At 45.7% G+C, this 16,911-nt stretch overlaps 1 protein-coding gene across 2 annotated transcripts; it reads right to left on the reverse strand.

Annotated features, from left to right (window-relative positions):
* Positions 1 to 384: 384 nt before the first annotated feature.
* On the reverse strand, positions 385 to 11,992 carry PSMC1 (proteasome 26S subunit, ATPase 1). Of its 2 annotated transcripts, XM_055304093.1 has the most exons (11): positions 11,740 to 11,874; positions 10,031 to 10,084; positions 9,361 to 9,457; positions 7,780 to 7,904; positions 7,374 to 7,559; positions 7,095 to 7,223; positions 5,808 to 5,904; positions 3,486 to 3,675; positions 2,803 to 2,954; positions 1,688 to 1,842; positions 385 to 747 (listed from the first exon to the last, which is right to left on the reverse strand). In XM_055304093.1, exons 1-11 carry the CDS (start codon positions 11,818 to 11,820, stop codon positions 613 to 615), a joined length of 1,401 nt encoding a protein of 466 aa, XP_055160068.1. In that variant the 5' UTR covers positions 11,821 to 11,874; the 3' UTR covers positions 385 to 612. The 2 variants fall into 2 exon arrangements, with proteins under 2 accessions (XP_055160068.1, XP_055160067.1); XM_055304092.1 differs by lacking the exons at positions 385 to 747; positions 1,688 to 1,842; positions 11,740 to 11,874 and adding an exon at positions 11,963 to 11,992 and having other exon boundaries at positions 2,570 to 2,954.
* Positions 11,993 to 16,911: the final 4,919 nt, after the last annotated feature.

A 16,911-nucleotide genomic window follows, 5' to 3' on the forward strand; every position in this document is an offset into this window, starting at 1 on the left:
TAGATGGGGAAGGGGAGGTTCGCACTGGTCTGAAGGCCCTGGAGACGAAGGAGGTTCCTGAACAGAAGGAAGCACGAGGGATGGCAGGGCAGGGGGGCCCTCAGGCGGCCGTGGGTTCCCCGCAGAAGCACCACACTTTGCTCCTGCCCCAGGGTGCCGAGACACCGTGTGAGGTCACCTGATCTGCAGACCTTCCAACGCGGAAAGCTGTTTCCTTAAAGCCATGGCCACGCTCTCAGCCTTTGTTGCTGAGACAGTGGAGATGCTTCCCCGTGAGCTGCTGTCAGCCGGGCAAGAGGTGTGGAGTCTGCATCCAGTCCTCACCCAGGAGCCTCCACCTGCTTGCTGCTGCTGAGCGCCAGTGTGGAGGCTGCAGAAACAGGATGAACTGCTGGAGGGGGAGCACGCTTTATTGGGGACAGAGCACTGCACGTGACCCACAGAGGAAGGCAGCCCAGGGGGTGTCCTACACATCACGCGCAAAAAGGTACACGGGAGGTTTTGCTAAGAAAGATCAACTGGAACATGGTTTCCTCCGGGGGCTTCCCCCACCTCCTCCCTTGGAGGGGTCAGGACACGCCCAACCATCTCCTTGAAGGCAGCTCTGGTCCGCTAGAGATACAGTCCCTCGGGGGTGCCCTCTTGTTTTTTATAAAGAACATTTTCTTTAGATTTCTTGAAGTCTTCATTTGTTACTTTCATCCGACGCTCTCTCAAGGCCATCAGACCAGCCTCTGTGCAGATGGCCTGTAAGAAAGAATGGTATGCTCAGAAAGGGAAATACTTTTTATTTGCATTCTAACAACTCGAGAGCGACTTTGAGTGAGGCGTGAGACGCGCAGACTAAACAAACTGCTTAAGCCATTTGGGAAAAGAGGAGATCTTTTTGAATGTTTTACACATTGTAATTATTTTCTCAGAGGATCAGAAGTGGCTCTGAGGGGAGGACAGACTCGGGTTCTAACCAGCGGGTGGCCTGGCGGGGAAGTTCTCAATGTGCAGGGAGCGATGTTCCCGGGCCACGGAGGCACTTACACCAGAGAGCACCCATTTCATTTACGGTCATGAGAGAAAAGACGTAAATCTCAGGACAATATTTATGGTGATACGTTTATTTTCTCAGTCATCACTTGTCAAAAGTAAAACAAGGACCCAGGCAACATGACAGGACAAAAACACAGTCCTGACACTGAAGTTTCTATCTGGTTTTGGCCTTCAGGATATTTCAAATGGTTTAGCAAAAAAGAAAGTGTTATTTGTGAACAAAAAGATAAAGCAATAAAATGGTAACTTTTGATAAATCGAGGTGATGGATGTATCAGTATTTGCTATTGCAACTTTTCTGAAGACTTCAAATTTTCAAAATATAGAGGTAGTGCAAAATTTTAAAATGATTACAATTTTAAAAAGAACTTTAACGAAGACACCAACCTAGTTCTAGGGAGGCCAACGCTATGCAGCTCAGGGCAGGCTCTGGCATGAAAAGGCCCCCACATGTGCTGTCCCCACCCAACCCCTGCACATACACCTGACAAACAGCCAGGTCTTCACCTGCAAAGCAGCTGGACCCATATTCAGCGCCCAGGCCTGGCTCTATTCTGGTCCTCTGGGAAGAGACGTCCCCTCCCTCCCTCCCCCCCACCCCCCCACGCACACGACATCGAGCAGTATCCAGCCCAGGCCTCACCTTGATGTCAGCACCAGAGAGGTCATCCTTAGCCATGATCAAGTCGTCCAGGGTCACATCATCAGCCAGCGTCATCCTGCTTGTGTGGATCTGAAAGATGCGCTTCTTAGTCTTTTCGTCAGGCAGGGGGAACTCAATCTTCCTGTCAATGCGGCCTGCAGGTAGAAAACGTTTCCAGTCACAGCCCTGTGCGGTCCCCAGGTGTGGCTCTGGCTCCGGGAGCAACCTGAGCCAGTCTCCTCACTCACGCAGTCTGCGCCATATCCTGAGGAGCAAACACTCCTCCTGTAGTTTGTAATTATCTACATTTGAATTCATCCCATTTCAAAGAACTCCTCTCTGCCCTGGTACCCGCAGAAGTAAAGGAGTGGTTCCTGAATGGCGTATGTAATGGATGAGGACAGATTGTGTTAAAAACAAATTAGCCACTGCTGCTCTGGTATTACCTGAATGTAAAAAAATGAACCTGACTTAGCATGTGAATTACTTCAGAAAAAAAAAAAGAATTTTCATAATGGGAAAGATTCACCACTTAAGATTGGAATTAAGAGAGGCACACTGCACCCACTGCATCATGTCCGTCCAACCTCAGGACATTTTTTTTTTTAAAAGATTTTATTTATTCATGAGAGACAGGAGAGAGAGAGAGGAGGGAGAGAGAGGGAGGGAGGGGCAGGCTCCATGCAGGGAGCCTGAGTGGGACTCGATGCCGGGGGCTCCAGGATCACGCCCTAGGCTGAAGGCAGGTGCTAAACCGCTGAGCCACCTGGGCTTCCCTCAGGGGACAGTTTTTAGTAAGTTACTCTGTACTTCAATAACGGATTTGCCTTGATAGTCTTTTTTTTTTTTTTTTTTTAAAGTTTTTATTCATTTGTCAGAACAATCACATGAGCAGGGGCACAGGCAGAGGAAGAAGCAGGCTACCCTCTGAGCAGGGAGACTGATGTGAGGCTCCATCCCAAGACCCTGGGATCATGGCCTGAGCTGAAGGCAGATGCTCAACACACTGAGCCACCCGGGCGTTCCTAGTGTGTATCATTTTAAATCCCCTGAAAGTGCACTTACAGACACACAAACACGGCAATTCTCCATGAAGGAACTAAAGCAAACCTGACCTGGTCTGATAAGTGCTGGATCCAAGGTTTCTATCCGGTTTGTGGCCATGATGACCTTCACATCACCCCTTGAATCAAATCCATCCAACTGGTTCAACAGTTCCAACATCGTTCGTTGAATTTCCCTCTCCCCACCAGAATTTGAGTCGTATCTTTGAAAAAGAAGAGAACGAGTGAAAACCTAACTCATCTTGAAAACCTAACTGATCTCCTGCTGAAGGGTAAATCAGTAACAGCTCTGGCAACCTCTGACACCCTCAATGAATTCTAGCAACAAAATCAGCACACCCTCCCAACCACCACGTTACATTATTTAAATCATGGAAGTTTTCGCGCCTGAGGTTCTATCATTAACTCAGTCTCCACATGTGGTATCTGAGCCCTAACCCGACTGGGGCTCCTCGAGGGCAGGGCCTGCGTCCCCAAAGTCCAGATGATGCCTGGCTCAGAGCAGATGCTCAGGACAAGGTCATGGACTGCTCTCCAGGCAGTCACAGCTCCCGGGTGGTGGCTGGCTGGCACCTGGGAGAGCAGAGCCTGAGGCATCCATAGAGAGCCATGGATGGCAGGAGCTGTGGCAAACCAACGTGCAGGCCATACAGTGGGTACTCGGTGATCACTGTGCTCTGAGAAGAGCTACAGTTTTGACCTCTGATCAACACAAAGTTAAGAGAAAGGTGTACCTTTTTGTTCCAATGGCATCGATTTCATCAATAAACACGATGGATGGTGCATGTTCTTCCGCAACTCGGAACAATTCCCGAACGAGTTTGGGCCCGTCGCCTAGGTACTTCTGAATAAGTTCAGAGCCAACCACTCTCAAGAAAGTGGCTGAGGTTTGGTTTGCTACTGCTTTGGCTAATAAGGTTTTACCTGTTTTAGATTAAAAAAGAAAAGGACAAAGGAAGAAACCCCTCAAGTGCTGTTTTAACTTAAAAGCTCTGTCACTACCCCCTTAAATGGCCATCAGAAATTGGCAGATCGTGGATGAAAAGCCATGCCCCCATTCAGGTGTCTCGACATTCTGTTCTCCAAGGCAGGTAAGAGAAAACTGACAAAAACCTAAGTAATGTTTTGATTATTTTTAACTTCCTAAATTCACCATCATAATGTCAGAAAATACGTTTTACTGGGTTATTCAAAATTGCATAGGTTTTTAACCCGACCCATGCACCCAAGGCTAAAGATCCAAACTCAACTTCTTGTGAAACTATCAGTGATGGGAAATGGCCTAGGAACCACAGTCCTGGAGCACCAGGCCTGCATGCCTGGGGCTGAGAGTCACACCTGTGCCAGGCAGGCTTGCCCAAGGCTCAGCTGAGGCAGGACTGGCTCCCAATGAAGCCCACAGCTGAGAGCTGCTGGAAGCTCTAGAGAGTTCTCAGTCTGTGGTGTGCCCTCATGGGGAAGTTCCTCTCCCCAGTCTCAGGGATGATCTCAAACATTTCCAATCCTGCTCCATTCCTTGATATTTCTATTTCAGGTCAAAGATAGAAGATTTGGCAGCCACCCTGTGAACTTCAGGGCTGGAAACCTTGGCCCCTTTGATGGTGAGGACATGGGCACAGGGCCAGGGAATGGCATCAAGACACTGGGACAGTAAAGGACCAAGCTCAGGCTTGGTGAGTGATGATGAAGAAGACTGATGTAGTGTAGTGATGTAGAAGACTTCGTTCAAGTAGGGAGGAGGACAAGGCACTAAGCTTTGCAACATGTTGTGGGGCAATGATGTCTTTTTGGTCAGATCTGCAGAGGGACAGGCCTGGGGGTTAGAAGCATAGAATTCTCCCTGAGAATACTGATTAAGGATAGTGAGCAGAAGACAAAAAGGACCTCCTAAGTGGATGGCACCTTCCAGTCCAGAAGCAGCCAAGGCTAGGTCCTGGGGCACTTCAGTAGCAGAGGGATCACCAAACCAGGCTCCTCCTCCTGACGGGCCTGTCACCCTGTGCTATACCCCAGCTCTTACCAGCCCCTGGCAGTGCGCGCACACCAAAGGCAGCCCACAGCTGTAGGTGAGGATGCCTGCATTCCAGCTCCAGCCCTGTTACCAGCTCAAGTTCCAGAGCTCCTGCAGCCTTGGCCTAGTCACTGGCTTCTCTGAGACTTCACTGCCTGGGCCGTAAAAGATGATAGCTGCAAAAGCTCCGTGCCTCTGAGTTCAGTTGTTTCCCAGTTCCTCCGCTGTGGGCAATCCTCTGCAATCCGTTCACTCAAATAACTGTGCTTCCTCTGGAATTTACAGCAGTGAACCAAGTCCTGGGCTATCTGGGTCAACTAATTGCATAATGAACCAACTATATATTTTTATCTTCATCCATTTATCCAATATTATATTCATTTAGTACAATGGACCAGAGAATGAACCCAATTTGAACAGCACAGAAGAGCTTTTAAATCCGTGGTTCTCCACCACGGCTCTGGTTCCTGGCCACACTCCAGATGAACAGATCAGAATTTTCAGGGATGGGACCAGGCATCGGTATTTTTTTAAAGCTTGAAGGTGATTCCAATGTACAGTTGAGTGTCCTGGTTTATTTTGTGTCTCACAAACTCTTTTTAATGGACTCATGTTACCTTTATGAGTATTTTTATTGGACTCACATTACTTTTATGAATGCTTTAAAGTCTTATGTTTCACAGTACATAAATCTAATATACTTGATTACAAAGAGGAATTCAAACAAATTGTACCTGCATTCACACTGAGGAGGGATGGGGAGGGTGCTGCCTACTGGTTTTTAACACATCAAGTCTGTTAAGTGTACAATTTCGAGTCTGGGATAATTCAGTTTCTTACCACCTACTATACAAATAAATATACTTTTATGTAATAGGTATGCTTATGTATCTATTCAGAAAATGTCCAAAAGGTTGCTTAGAGAATCTTGTTTTAAACTAAGGAATTGTGGCATCCTTACTCAAGAACTAAATAATTACAACAAGCTACTGCTGTGGCTCAAGAGCACAGAGTGCCCAGAAAGTCGAACCCAGAGCATACATACCTGTGCCAGGTGGACCATAGAGAATGACCCCTTTTGGGGGCTTTATACCCATCTCTTCATAATATTCAGGATGAGTGAGAGGAAGCTCCACGGATTCCTATAGAAAACAAATACTTGGTAAAAATGAAATGCTTTCTTACTGAAATTATCAGATCCATTCATTGGCATCATGAACAGATCTCACTTTCTTTTTTTTAAGGATTTTATTTATTTATTCATGAGAGAGACACTCATGTGTGTCAGAGAGGGAGAGGGAGAAGCAGGCTCCATGCAGGGAGCCCGATGTGGGACTCGATCCCGGGACTCCAGGATCCCGCCTTGGGCTGAAGGCAGGTGCTAAACCACTGAGCCACCCAGGGATCCCTTGGTCTCACTTTCAACAAAAACAAGCTAAGCTGTCACTTACTCTTGTTAGAGACCATGTGCCTGATTTCATCTAGCAGGAGGGACAGACCGAGAAGAACATGTTCTCCCGAAGCTCCCAGTACCCGTCCCCTTCCTGTTCCATCCAGTTTCCCTCTCCCTGTCCTGTAGAAGTCAGCCTTGAGCAACATTTAAGTTCTTCCTGACCAAAAGGAACTTAAAGTGAAAATACACCCCCCTTTCAATGAAGCTACAGAAAGGAACTGGCAAGATTTTCTGATTGCTGTTACACCAATGGACATGATGGCTATTTCCCAGATCTGTGACAGCTCTGCATGACCTCCCTGCAGATGGCTAGCCCACAGCAAACCTGAATGACCACTTCACTTCCCCATTCACACTATCCCCACACCCCACTGGAGGTTTCTAGATAGCCATAGTCAAAGTCAACATAGAGGAAAACATTATATATTCACACAGATAATTAAACGTTGCATATCAAAAGGATTAAGCTGCAGCTGCTGGAAGAACAATCATACTATTTGTTAATCCTGAGTTAGGAAATAGAAATAACAAGTATAGGGCAGCCCCGGTGGCGCAGCAGTTTGGCGCCGCCTGCAGCCCGGGGTGTGATCCTGGAGACCGGAGATTGAGTCCCACACTGCGCTCCCTGCATGGAGCCTGCTTCTCCCTCTCCCTCTGCCTGTGTCTCTGCCTCTCTCTGTGTCTATGAATAAATAAATAAAATCTTTCAAAAAAAAAAAAATAACAAGTACAAAACACCACGGCTGGCAAGCTCTAAGTCACTTACTGCTTTGATCACTAAAGAAAAAACAAAATTTGCAAAATAACTCCAAGTACCCTAAATGAAATAGTAGTAAGAAACCAAAAATTTAGAAACCCAGAGCTCGTTCTTAGCCCTACCTTAATTTCCTGGATTTGGTTGTCCAATCCCCCGATATCAGCATAGGTTTCCTGGGGGGCCTTTTCTACCTTCATTACTGTGACCAAGGGATCTGTGTCATCCATGAGCACCCCTATGACAGCATGCACCTAAGAGAGAACATCAGTTTTAATGCAGAAATGTGAGGTTCACACAATCCATTCATAACAAAGCAATGCCAATCACAAAACGGCACGAATGGACAGATCTGAGAGGAAGGAGAAAGCACTCCTAGTGATGTCCACAAGACATCAACTTGCCTTGTGGTTGAGCAGGACAGAGCAGCCTGGTTCCAGCAGATCCTTGTCTACAAAGGAAAGAATGCTGACATAGTGTTCTGAACCCACAGATGTAGACACGATGGCATGATTGTCATCAATGATCTCTTCCAAGGTTCCTACTGACATTGGGGTTCCCCTCAGATCATCCACCTTAGATCTTTCCTCCTATGAAGGAAAAGCAGATTAAACCTAAAAAGCACACGGGCTGACAGTTTTACTAGATATCATGACATTTACAAAGCAGGTGGTGCTTTTAAGAGGCAGCCAGTAATGATTCATAAAAGCCTGAATGAGTCAGCTACTTGATATTTCATTCAGTTACTGAATTCTATACCTAAAACTATTAATTTGTGAAATGCAAGTTATGCAATATTTCTCAATTTACCTCTTGCTTTTCTTCTAAAGGCTTCATTTGTTCCTGATTTCTAATGAATTCTTCCTCCATGAGAAGATAGTCTTTAATTCTCTCTAACTTCAATAATTTTAACCGGCATTGAGTGTGAGGTGTCACTGTAATTAAAAAGAAAGTTTTATTAATTTGGAGCTTGAAGTTTACAATTAAGTTCATCCTTAAGAAAAAAAGGCTAAGACTTATGGTGATCGTAAGTATGAGGTGCCTAAATGCAAAGGGACTTTGGCAGTTGTAAGCAGGTAAAAATGAGCACAAGGTCTATGACTAAATAGCTAATACAAAACATCCGCTAAGTGAATTGTAAGAAGAAAAAAACCTCAATGACCCCAAAGATAGTTTGCTTCGGTGTTTTTTTCCCCCACCGGTGTTAAGAGAAATAGGTCTAAGTGCTGTCCAGTCAGAGTACATGGTTGCGGGCGAGCTGAGCAAAGCATCCGTCTGTGACAGGACTGTGAAATATTAGTGATATTAATATACATAGCAAGCATTTTCTTTTGGCTTGAAGTCTCATGCTACACAGGAATTTTAGCACACATAGACAAAAATGTCAACCTTTTCTTTTGTGGTTTCTGAGTTTCTTCTTCAAAATGTCTCTTTTTCTCTAAGGTTAAATATATTCCTAAATTTTCATTTATTTACTTATTTTCATGACTGTAACCCATCTGGCAAAAAGGGGTCCAGTTTCATTTTTTCTCAATAGCAAATAAAAGATGCCAGCCATTTATGTTAAACAATCCCCCTCTTCCCACAGAACTCAAACGTCACCTTTACCACATTCTGATTATCCATGTAATTTGACTGTTTCTGGACTTCCTGTGCTCCTCTGGCAATCTAATGATCTACTCATCATCAATACCATGTTGATTCATTATGGTAGATTAATAGCATGTTTTTCATTGTCTGACTCCCTTTCATTCTTAACCAAGAAGTATTTTAAAAATTATTTCATCGAAGCAGGAAGACACTTGTTAGATGGAAGTGGAGGAGGAATGTGAGCTGAAGCACTGAGAAGCAGGCAGCCATGGGAAGGACTGAGGGAAGAACATTTCTAAGCAAAGAGCAAAAATCTCCAATGTGTAGAAGAGTCAAAGAACACAAGGCAGGGCTGTGTGAAGAGCGAGCAAGGGGACTGGACGGGGCTGCAGATGGAGAGGTGGGCTGGGTCAGGTCACCCGATCTGAAGTTTAGTCTATGCTGAAACAGTTTACATTCATATTCTAACACAATGGTCTTCCATTTCTTCATGAAATGAATTTCTAAGAGTTATTCATGCTCAATGTGAATTTTCTAATCCAAAACTACACATTCTGTACATCAGAGAAGCTGGTTACCTAAAGGAAATTATTGGAGTTTCTTAAAGTGAGACACAGCTGTGCCCTGTTTGTATGCTGCTAAAACCAAAACACACCTTTTATTCCAGCCTAGCGGAGTGCCACACGCAGGAGTCAGAGCTTCAGGCACCCCATTTCCTGCCTCCACATTCAGACCTCTGAGCTACATACACACGGATGGTTCCCACAGAATCGAGAGTGCAAGGAGGGACAGTGTCCTTACCCAGTGGAAGCTTGCTCGCAGCATCTGGTCCCTTTGTTTTCTTCTTCTTTTTCCCCACTCTAGTTGGTACGGGAGGTTCATATTTCTTTTTCTTGTCCTTGAATTTTTAGAACAGCAGGAAAGACAAAAACCGCACAAATCATATCAAAACACAAACTTCTTTCTGTAGGACCGTCATCTATTTCTAGGGGCTGTAATATCTTTCAGAATGCTATTCAAAACTGTCCTTTTAAAAATAAAACTAGGTTTTACATTCCTGCATTTTTAATTGGTGAATGTAACTGATCTTTCTTTTTATAATACCCAGTGATTATTCAGTAAGGACTAGAGTTCAGAATTCAGAATTATATACCAAAAGTCTGAGCTGAAATGATGAGACAATTCTTCACATTTAAGGATACTAAATACTAAAAGTACAGGCAATTTAACACTCTGCAATGTTATTTTATACATTTAAAAATCATTAATTCATAACTACTTACTTGACAGGTCAATAATCTTTTCTAAAACATCAGGAAGACACTGTGTCTGTAGGCCAGGCCAGGTAAATAACTACAAGGATTACTTATTTTGCATTTTGAAAGTTCTGAATCCTTAAAGAACTTCTCAGCTGACATCTCTGATAGGTTCCATAATTTACTCACATCACAGACATATCTGGCTCATTTACCTTGTCATCCTTCTTGCCACCTCCAGGGCCATGACCACCACTCTGACTTTGACCCTGAAAAAAGAAATCAGAGGGATAAATTCAGAACATGATCACTTCAAAAGAACATCCTTATTTTCCTGTGACTGTAAGACACCAAGGCCTCGCCCTCATTGTAACCTTCCTGAATTTACGGTGTACCTGCAGTCAACATGTACATCTAGCGTGCAGAAGTTTTTTTTTTTTTCCTGCAAGGCTATTAGGAGATCAGTGGTGCTGCACCTTGCAACTGACTGCATCTTAAATAAGGACATTTCTATTAAGTAATTGATGTAACTTGTGTATCATAATGAGGCTGGGGTTCTAAGACTACCCCTTTTTGAGAGGAAAGTATAGAGCTTGACATTATTATAAAACTACTTGACTGAGTATATTTCTTGAAATTAGGCCACCAAAGAGAAATCATTTTATCTATTCAACAATGATTTATCAATCATTTACTCCTTACTAAGATCACACCAAGACCCAGGAGACTTTCAATAGCAACTTTTATATACCTCCCATCTCTAAAGCCTGGGGCTCTCGGCCAGGTCTTTCTTCCCAATCTGTAAGGCTGAATCACCTTAGGTTATTAAGAACTCAGTGTATTATAATTAGCTCATGGAATTTCAGATTTTAAAGCAGACTCCTTAGTGACAGAACAAAGCTTAACACAGAACAGTTACCTCAAAAATGATGGCATTTAAACAACAGTGAACTTAACCTGAATAGAGGAGCCCTCTTAGTCACTTCCTCAGAAACACCTAGATTAATACGCTGCCAGCTTAATTATCCAGAGAGAACAACCATACCATGGTTACCTACAAGAGTGAAGATCAAATATATTTCTCCACACGCAGGAATCTTAAACTTTTGTGCTTTATCCTGAAGAAGGTATTTAAGGGCCCTGAGAAATTCTGGTGAACAGAATTAGTTCTACCACAGTGGGGTGTCTGAATTACAGGGCTTCAACAATCACTTACTTATACCCCCTAAAGGAACCAGCTGTTGCCTGGTGTTTGTGGGTTTCTTATTATGTGCCTAAGTCTGTACTAGACATTTCCCCTCACTGCCTCATTAATTCCACAACATCCTGCAAGGTAGGGTTCATTATTCCCACTTTCTTTAGGAGGAACTGCAACAAGCCTAAGAACACGGGGCTGTGGAATTAGATGCATCCGGGTTTCAATTCTGACTCCATCACTAATAGGCTATGTGACCTTGGGTTAAGTCAGGTCACCTCCTGGAGCCCTGGCGTCCTTAACTGGAAAGTGGGGATGATACTAGCTCTTGTTACTGAAAACGAGGTAACCCACGTAAGCCATTCAGCATTTGCATGACTCGTAGTAACTACTAGCAATAGAATATTATTGGTGAAAAGAAATGTTAGGGTCAGGATTTTAATTAGTCTGGTCACAAAATCTGGGCCCTGAAATACGTCTGCTTCAGCTCTTCACTCTCTCTTGTTGATCCCATCTGTTTTTATCCAGGACTCTAGCCTCCCAACTGAGATTCCCCTCACCAATCCAGCTATTACCTTTTAAAACAAAACAAAACAAAGGATTCTTTCATTCTCCTCAAAAACTTTCAAATGTTCCCTATCATTTATGGTGTGACATCCAAACTCTTTAGAGTGGCATACCCGGCCCTTGCCAAACTGGCTGCAGCTGACCCTTCCCATGTTCACCTACCTTTCTCTCATGATCCTGCAAGTCTGGCTTCGGGAGGACAAATTCCTGAATGGGTCCCAAACTTCTGCATGTGTGGGGCATTTTACATGATGTTTCTCAGTCTCCAATAACCATACCAAGTATACTCATTATTAAGCCCTCACTGTATGGCAAGCAGTGTGCATTCTCAGGGTATTCTCTCATTCAATTCCTACAGACACCACGAGGATGGTAGTATCATTACCTCCAGTTCACACATAAGGAAGCCAAGGCCCACAGATGTTCAGTGACACAGAGCTTGTCAGATGTGGCCAGGAATCACTCAGGTCTACTGGCCACCAGCATCTGTGTGTTTCTCTACTACATATCATCTAGAAAACACTAACAGGGTGTGTGTTAGCACATCCATTTACTGTGTCTCAGTTTCCTTCTTGGTAAAGTGAGGATACTAATAATTACTGAAAGGACTGTTGTGAAGAATAAGAAAATGCTGGAAAATACTCATGTTTACTGTGGCATTATTTTTTAAAAAGATTTTGTTTGACACAAAGAGCGAGCACAAGTGCAGAAGCGCAAGGGAGAGGGAGAAGCAGGCTCCTCGATGAGCAAGGAGCTCGACTTGGGGCTCAGTCCCAGGACCCCAGAATCATGACCTGAGCTGAAGGCAGACGCTTCACCGACTGAGCCACCCAGGCGCCCCTACTGCGGTATTATTTACAGTAGCTCAGATACGGAAGCAAGCTAAGTGTCCACTGATAAACGAAGGGATAAAGAAGTGGTGTGTAAATCCACACAAACACAACGGATATTACTCAGCCATTAAAAAAAAAAAAAGATGTTGCCATTTGCGACATTCAGACCACAGGCATTAAGCTAAGTGAAGTCAGACGCAAATATAAATACCCCATGATTTCACTTATATGTGGAAATCAAAAAAAGAAAAAAAAAAAAAAAGCAGAAACAGACCCACGAACGCAGACAGCTGGTGGATGCCAGAGGAAAGAGGGTGCGGGATGGGCAAAACGGGTGAGGGGGGAGTGGAAGGTACAGGCTTCCAGTTATAAAATGTGTTAAGTCACAGGGATAAAAGGTGCAAAAAGGTACGGCACACACAGGGAATACAGCCGGCGATACTGTACAGTGACACGCAGCACGGTATGGACTTGCCCACGGTGTTGCCCACCTGAAACTCACGCGACCCGGCGGGTCAGCTACGCTTCAGTAGTAGAGGTGGTAGTAGTAGGAGTAATAATAATAATAATAATAATGATAATAATGATAGAAAAGTAATGATGATGATGATGATGATGGAAAAGTACCTCGCACATAACAATAATAATGATGATAACGATGGAAAAGTAATAATGATGATGATGATGATGGAAATGATGGAAAAGTACCTCGCACACGTCGGAGCATTACCCCCAAGGCCTCGTAGGTGGGCCTCACGACCGTGTGCTCGGGCGCCGCTCACGTCCCATCTCAGGCCCTCTGCACCCACCATTCCTTCTGCCTGGACCGACGCCTCCCTGTCTGCACGGGCCACTCTCCCATCGTCTGCTCAGACCTCAGGCCTCGGAGGGACGTTTGCTGACACTCGGTGGGAAGCAGGCCCCCGCCCCCCCGCCCCCCCGCCGCCCCCTACCCCGCTCCCCTGCCATCACGTTACGTGTCTCTTTTCCCACTTTCCTGGTCTGGCTGCACCAGTCAGGCTCACCCCTTGCGCCCTGGGAGCCTGCCCCCCCCCCCCCCCGTTGCAGGTGCTCCATACACACCTGCTTAGTGCACTAGCGGATAAGCGCCCGCTGGAGCCAAGGCCCGGCCCCCACTCGGCAGCCCGGGAGGCCCTTCGCGCCAAGCCCCGGCCCCCGCCCCGGGTGCGTCGGGTCAGGGCCGCCGCGCACCTCCCCCCCCGCGAGGAGACCGCACGGGAGGGCGGACCGAGTGCCTCGGGAAGCCGCCGCGTCCCCTCGTCTTGGGCCGCTGCGACCCCGTGGCGCCGCGCCCCCCGGCCGAAACCCTTAGTCACTCACCATCTTGCTTCGGCCGCTCGAACCACCGCTGCCGGAAGTGCCTCCGCCAAGGCGGCCGTCGGCGGCGGAAGTTGCCACGGGGCCCTACGGAGGCCGTCGGGAACCAAATCCCCTCGCGGACGGAGCCGCGCTCCGGGGGCCGGGGTGGGCGGGGCCGCCTTGGAACCTAGGAGCCGGGCGCCAATCTTGCAAATAGTTTACCTGGAAAACGTGTGAGTCGAAGTGATCAGCTTATTGTCAACACTTCCAGACAGTGACCTAGACCTTCTAAGGACTAAGGCAATGGTGCAAACACACAATATTCAAAATATGCAAAAAATATGCAAAAATCGAGAACCTACTGCTCCAAGAACCCGAATGAGGTTTGGACCTGCGAAGCTGGCATATACTTTTGGATCAACATTTAAGCTATTATTTGGTCTCTGGAATAAACGTGATCATCTAAGAGTATTTCCTTGGCTAATGAGTCACCTAGAGGTCTTCTTTTTCCCTTGCTGGTCTGTGACTTGCGGTGATGCCAAATGTTGTCTTAAAAATAGCTAATCTTAAAAAAAAAAAAAAAATCTTGCACCTGATTGGTAACGTTGGTCATTTATTCCATCCACCGGGTCGTTAGAGCGATAGCAAGCATCCCTTTGGCCTCTGGGAACTTCCACTAACATGTGCTCGAAATGCTGCACGTTGCTGACCTGGGGAGATGAGCTCGGTTTTTTTTGTTTGTTTGTTTGTTTTTTTGTTGTTGTTTTCCCTGCTCCTGATTAATTGAGGGATTTTAGTTGTGAAAGGCTCCAAGTATTTCACTAATTCACACACAACAGGTACAAACTACAGGAAATTACTCTTTCCTTTGCATCATCACTAAAATGCTGTACTAGAAAGTCTGGATGCTGTCGGCCTCCACGAGCACGTCTGGCGTCCACTCGGTGCATGAAATGGTTTGACAGGTGAAGACAACTCCGTCCTCGTGGATGCTGAGAGGAATGCCGGAGCTGTGTGGAATGTCTGAGCGATCCTGAGGTGTGACCTGTGTGTGACCTGAAGAAGCGTGGAGTTCCTGAGGTGGACACAGGCTGGTAACGAGTATGTGAGAAAACCAGAATCCTGGAGGACGTGCATGGAGAAGCGCCGTAATGCCCAGCAAACACCCTCATCTCATTGCTCCCTTGCACAGGCCCTGCCAATATTCCCCACTCCCCGGCAGCCAGCCCTGCCACCCCAAGTCTTGCAACTTCCAAAGTCCCCAAGCACCAAGTGCTCCAAGCAGCCTTTCCATCCCCTTCCTGCTTCCTCTTAGCTATTCATCATGTAGATAAACTTCAAGTCTCTACTCTCCTTCGTTTTAGTGACATTTTACCAATTGCTTGGATCTCCCTCAGAAAAGGGGCAGGGCAACTGGCCCGCTCAGGGATATCCTTTTGCCCTAGGAAAAAAAAAAAAAAGGGTGAGGCTGGGAAGATTGTACGGACTCTCCAAATCCCCTCGGAGATTATGCAAAGTCACATTAGTTAACTTTGGTCTTGCTCACATGAAGAAGTAATATTTTTTCGTAATTAGCCTGGGCTGCGTTTAGAACATCCAGGAATTTAAACTCAATATTGAATTTCACGACGGTGTACATATGTATTTATGAATGTATATAATTGCATATGCATTTATACTTTTCCTTGTGCTTGAGTGTGTGTGTAGATCTATTCTCCTCTCTACATCTCTGTACACTCACAGACACACACGTACATTGGTGCCCTGCAAGTTCCCAAAACCAAGCTTACCATCTTCCCCGAGGACCTGTTCACTCTCACATGTGTTTTATCCTGGCTACTGATGCCGTTCAGAGACCCGAGCCAGAAGCCTCCCGTTTTCCCTCTCCCAACCCCAGTCAGCTCAGCGGTCAAGTCTTGTTGCTTTGCCTCTGTCATGTTTCATCATCTCACCTCTCTTTCCATCACTACCTAGTCCCTATCTCATCATCTCATCTCACAATTCATTCAGCAAATGATTTCTGAGCACACCATGGGCCAGGCTCTCCTCCAGGGTCTGAGGATACTGCAGTGAACAAACAGAAATCCTTTTCCTAATAGCTTTTGCAATAAACAAGTAAACCAGTGGGTAGCATGCTACATGATGATAAGTGCTTTGGGGAAAGTTAAGTGGGGGAGAAATAATAGAGATAATAATAGAGCGGTGGTGGTAGGTGCTTCTGACTTTAAATAGGTTGATGTCTGAGCAAAGACTTGAGGAATAGCTATTCAATAGCTTGAGTTAGCTATTCAGATATGTGAAGGAAAAGCTTTCTAGGCAGAGGGAACAGCCAGTGCAAAGGCCCTGAGGTGAGAGCTGCAGGGGATGGAGACCGGAGACACATATGGTGAAGAAGTGAATAATAGACACATAACTCCCTACGGAGGCTCAGGGAGGAGTTAGAGGCAAAGCAATCTAACCTGATAGGGAAGAGAGCAGATTTGAGCATCAGAACACCTGGGTCGCAATCTGGGCTCCATCACTTACTGCTGTCTTGATTTCCTAGCGCTGCTATAAGAAATTACCACAAATTTAGTGTAATTTTTTCCTGGAAACTCTAAGGAAAACCTGTTCTGTTGCCTTTTCCAGCTTCAAGAGGCCAGACTACGTTCCCCAGCTTGTAGGCCTTCTTCTGTCTTAGAGCCAGCAACACTGGCCCTGCTTCCGTCCTCCCGTCTCTCTCTGACTCCCCTTCTGCCTCCCTCTTTCACTTTTTAAAAATGAATTTATTTATTGAGAGAGAGCATGAGAGCAGGGGGGAAAAGCAGAGGGAGAGGGAGAAGCAAGCTCCCCACTGAGCCTGGAGCTGAGGTGGGGCTCGATCCCGTGACCCTGAGATCATGACCTGAGCCCAAATCAAGAATCAGATGCTCAACCCACTGAGCCACCCAGGCAGCCCCCTGCCTCTTACACTTGGAAGGACTCTGGCAATCACCTGAGGGCCACTCAGATAATCCAGGATAATAACCCTGTCTTTAGGTCAGGTGATTAGTACCCACAATTCCATCGGTGAACTTGGTCTCCCTTTACCATGTAACCTGCCATATTCACAGGTTACAGGGGTTAGGACACAGATACCTTTTTGTTGTTGTTGTTAAGATTTTATTTATTTATTTATTTATTTTATTTATTTATTTATTTA

This window comes from Nyctereutes procyonoides, unplaced genomic scaffold (genome assembly GCF_905146905.1).
Source record: "Nyctereutes procyonoides isolate TBG_1078 unplaced genomic scaffold, NYPRO_anot_genome, whole genome shotgun sequence".
NCBI lineage: Eukaryota > Metazoa > Chordata > Mammalia > Carnivora > Canidae > Nyctereutes > Nyctereutes procyonoides.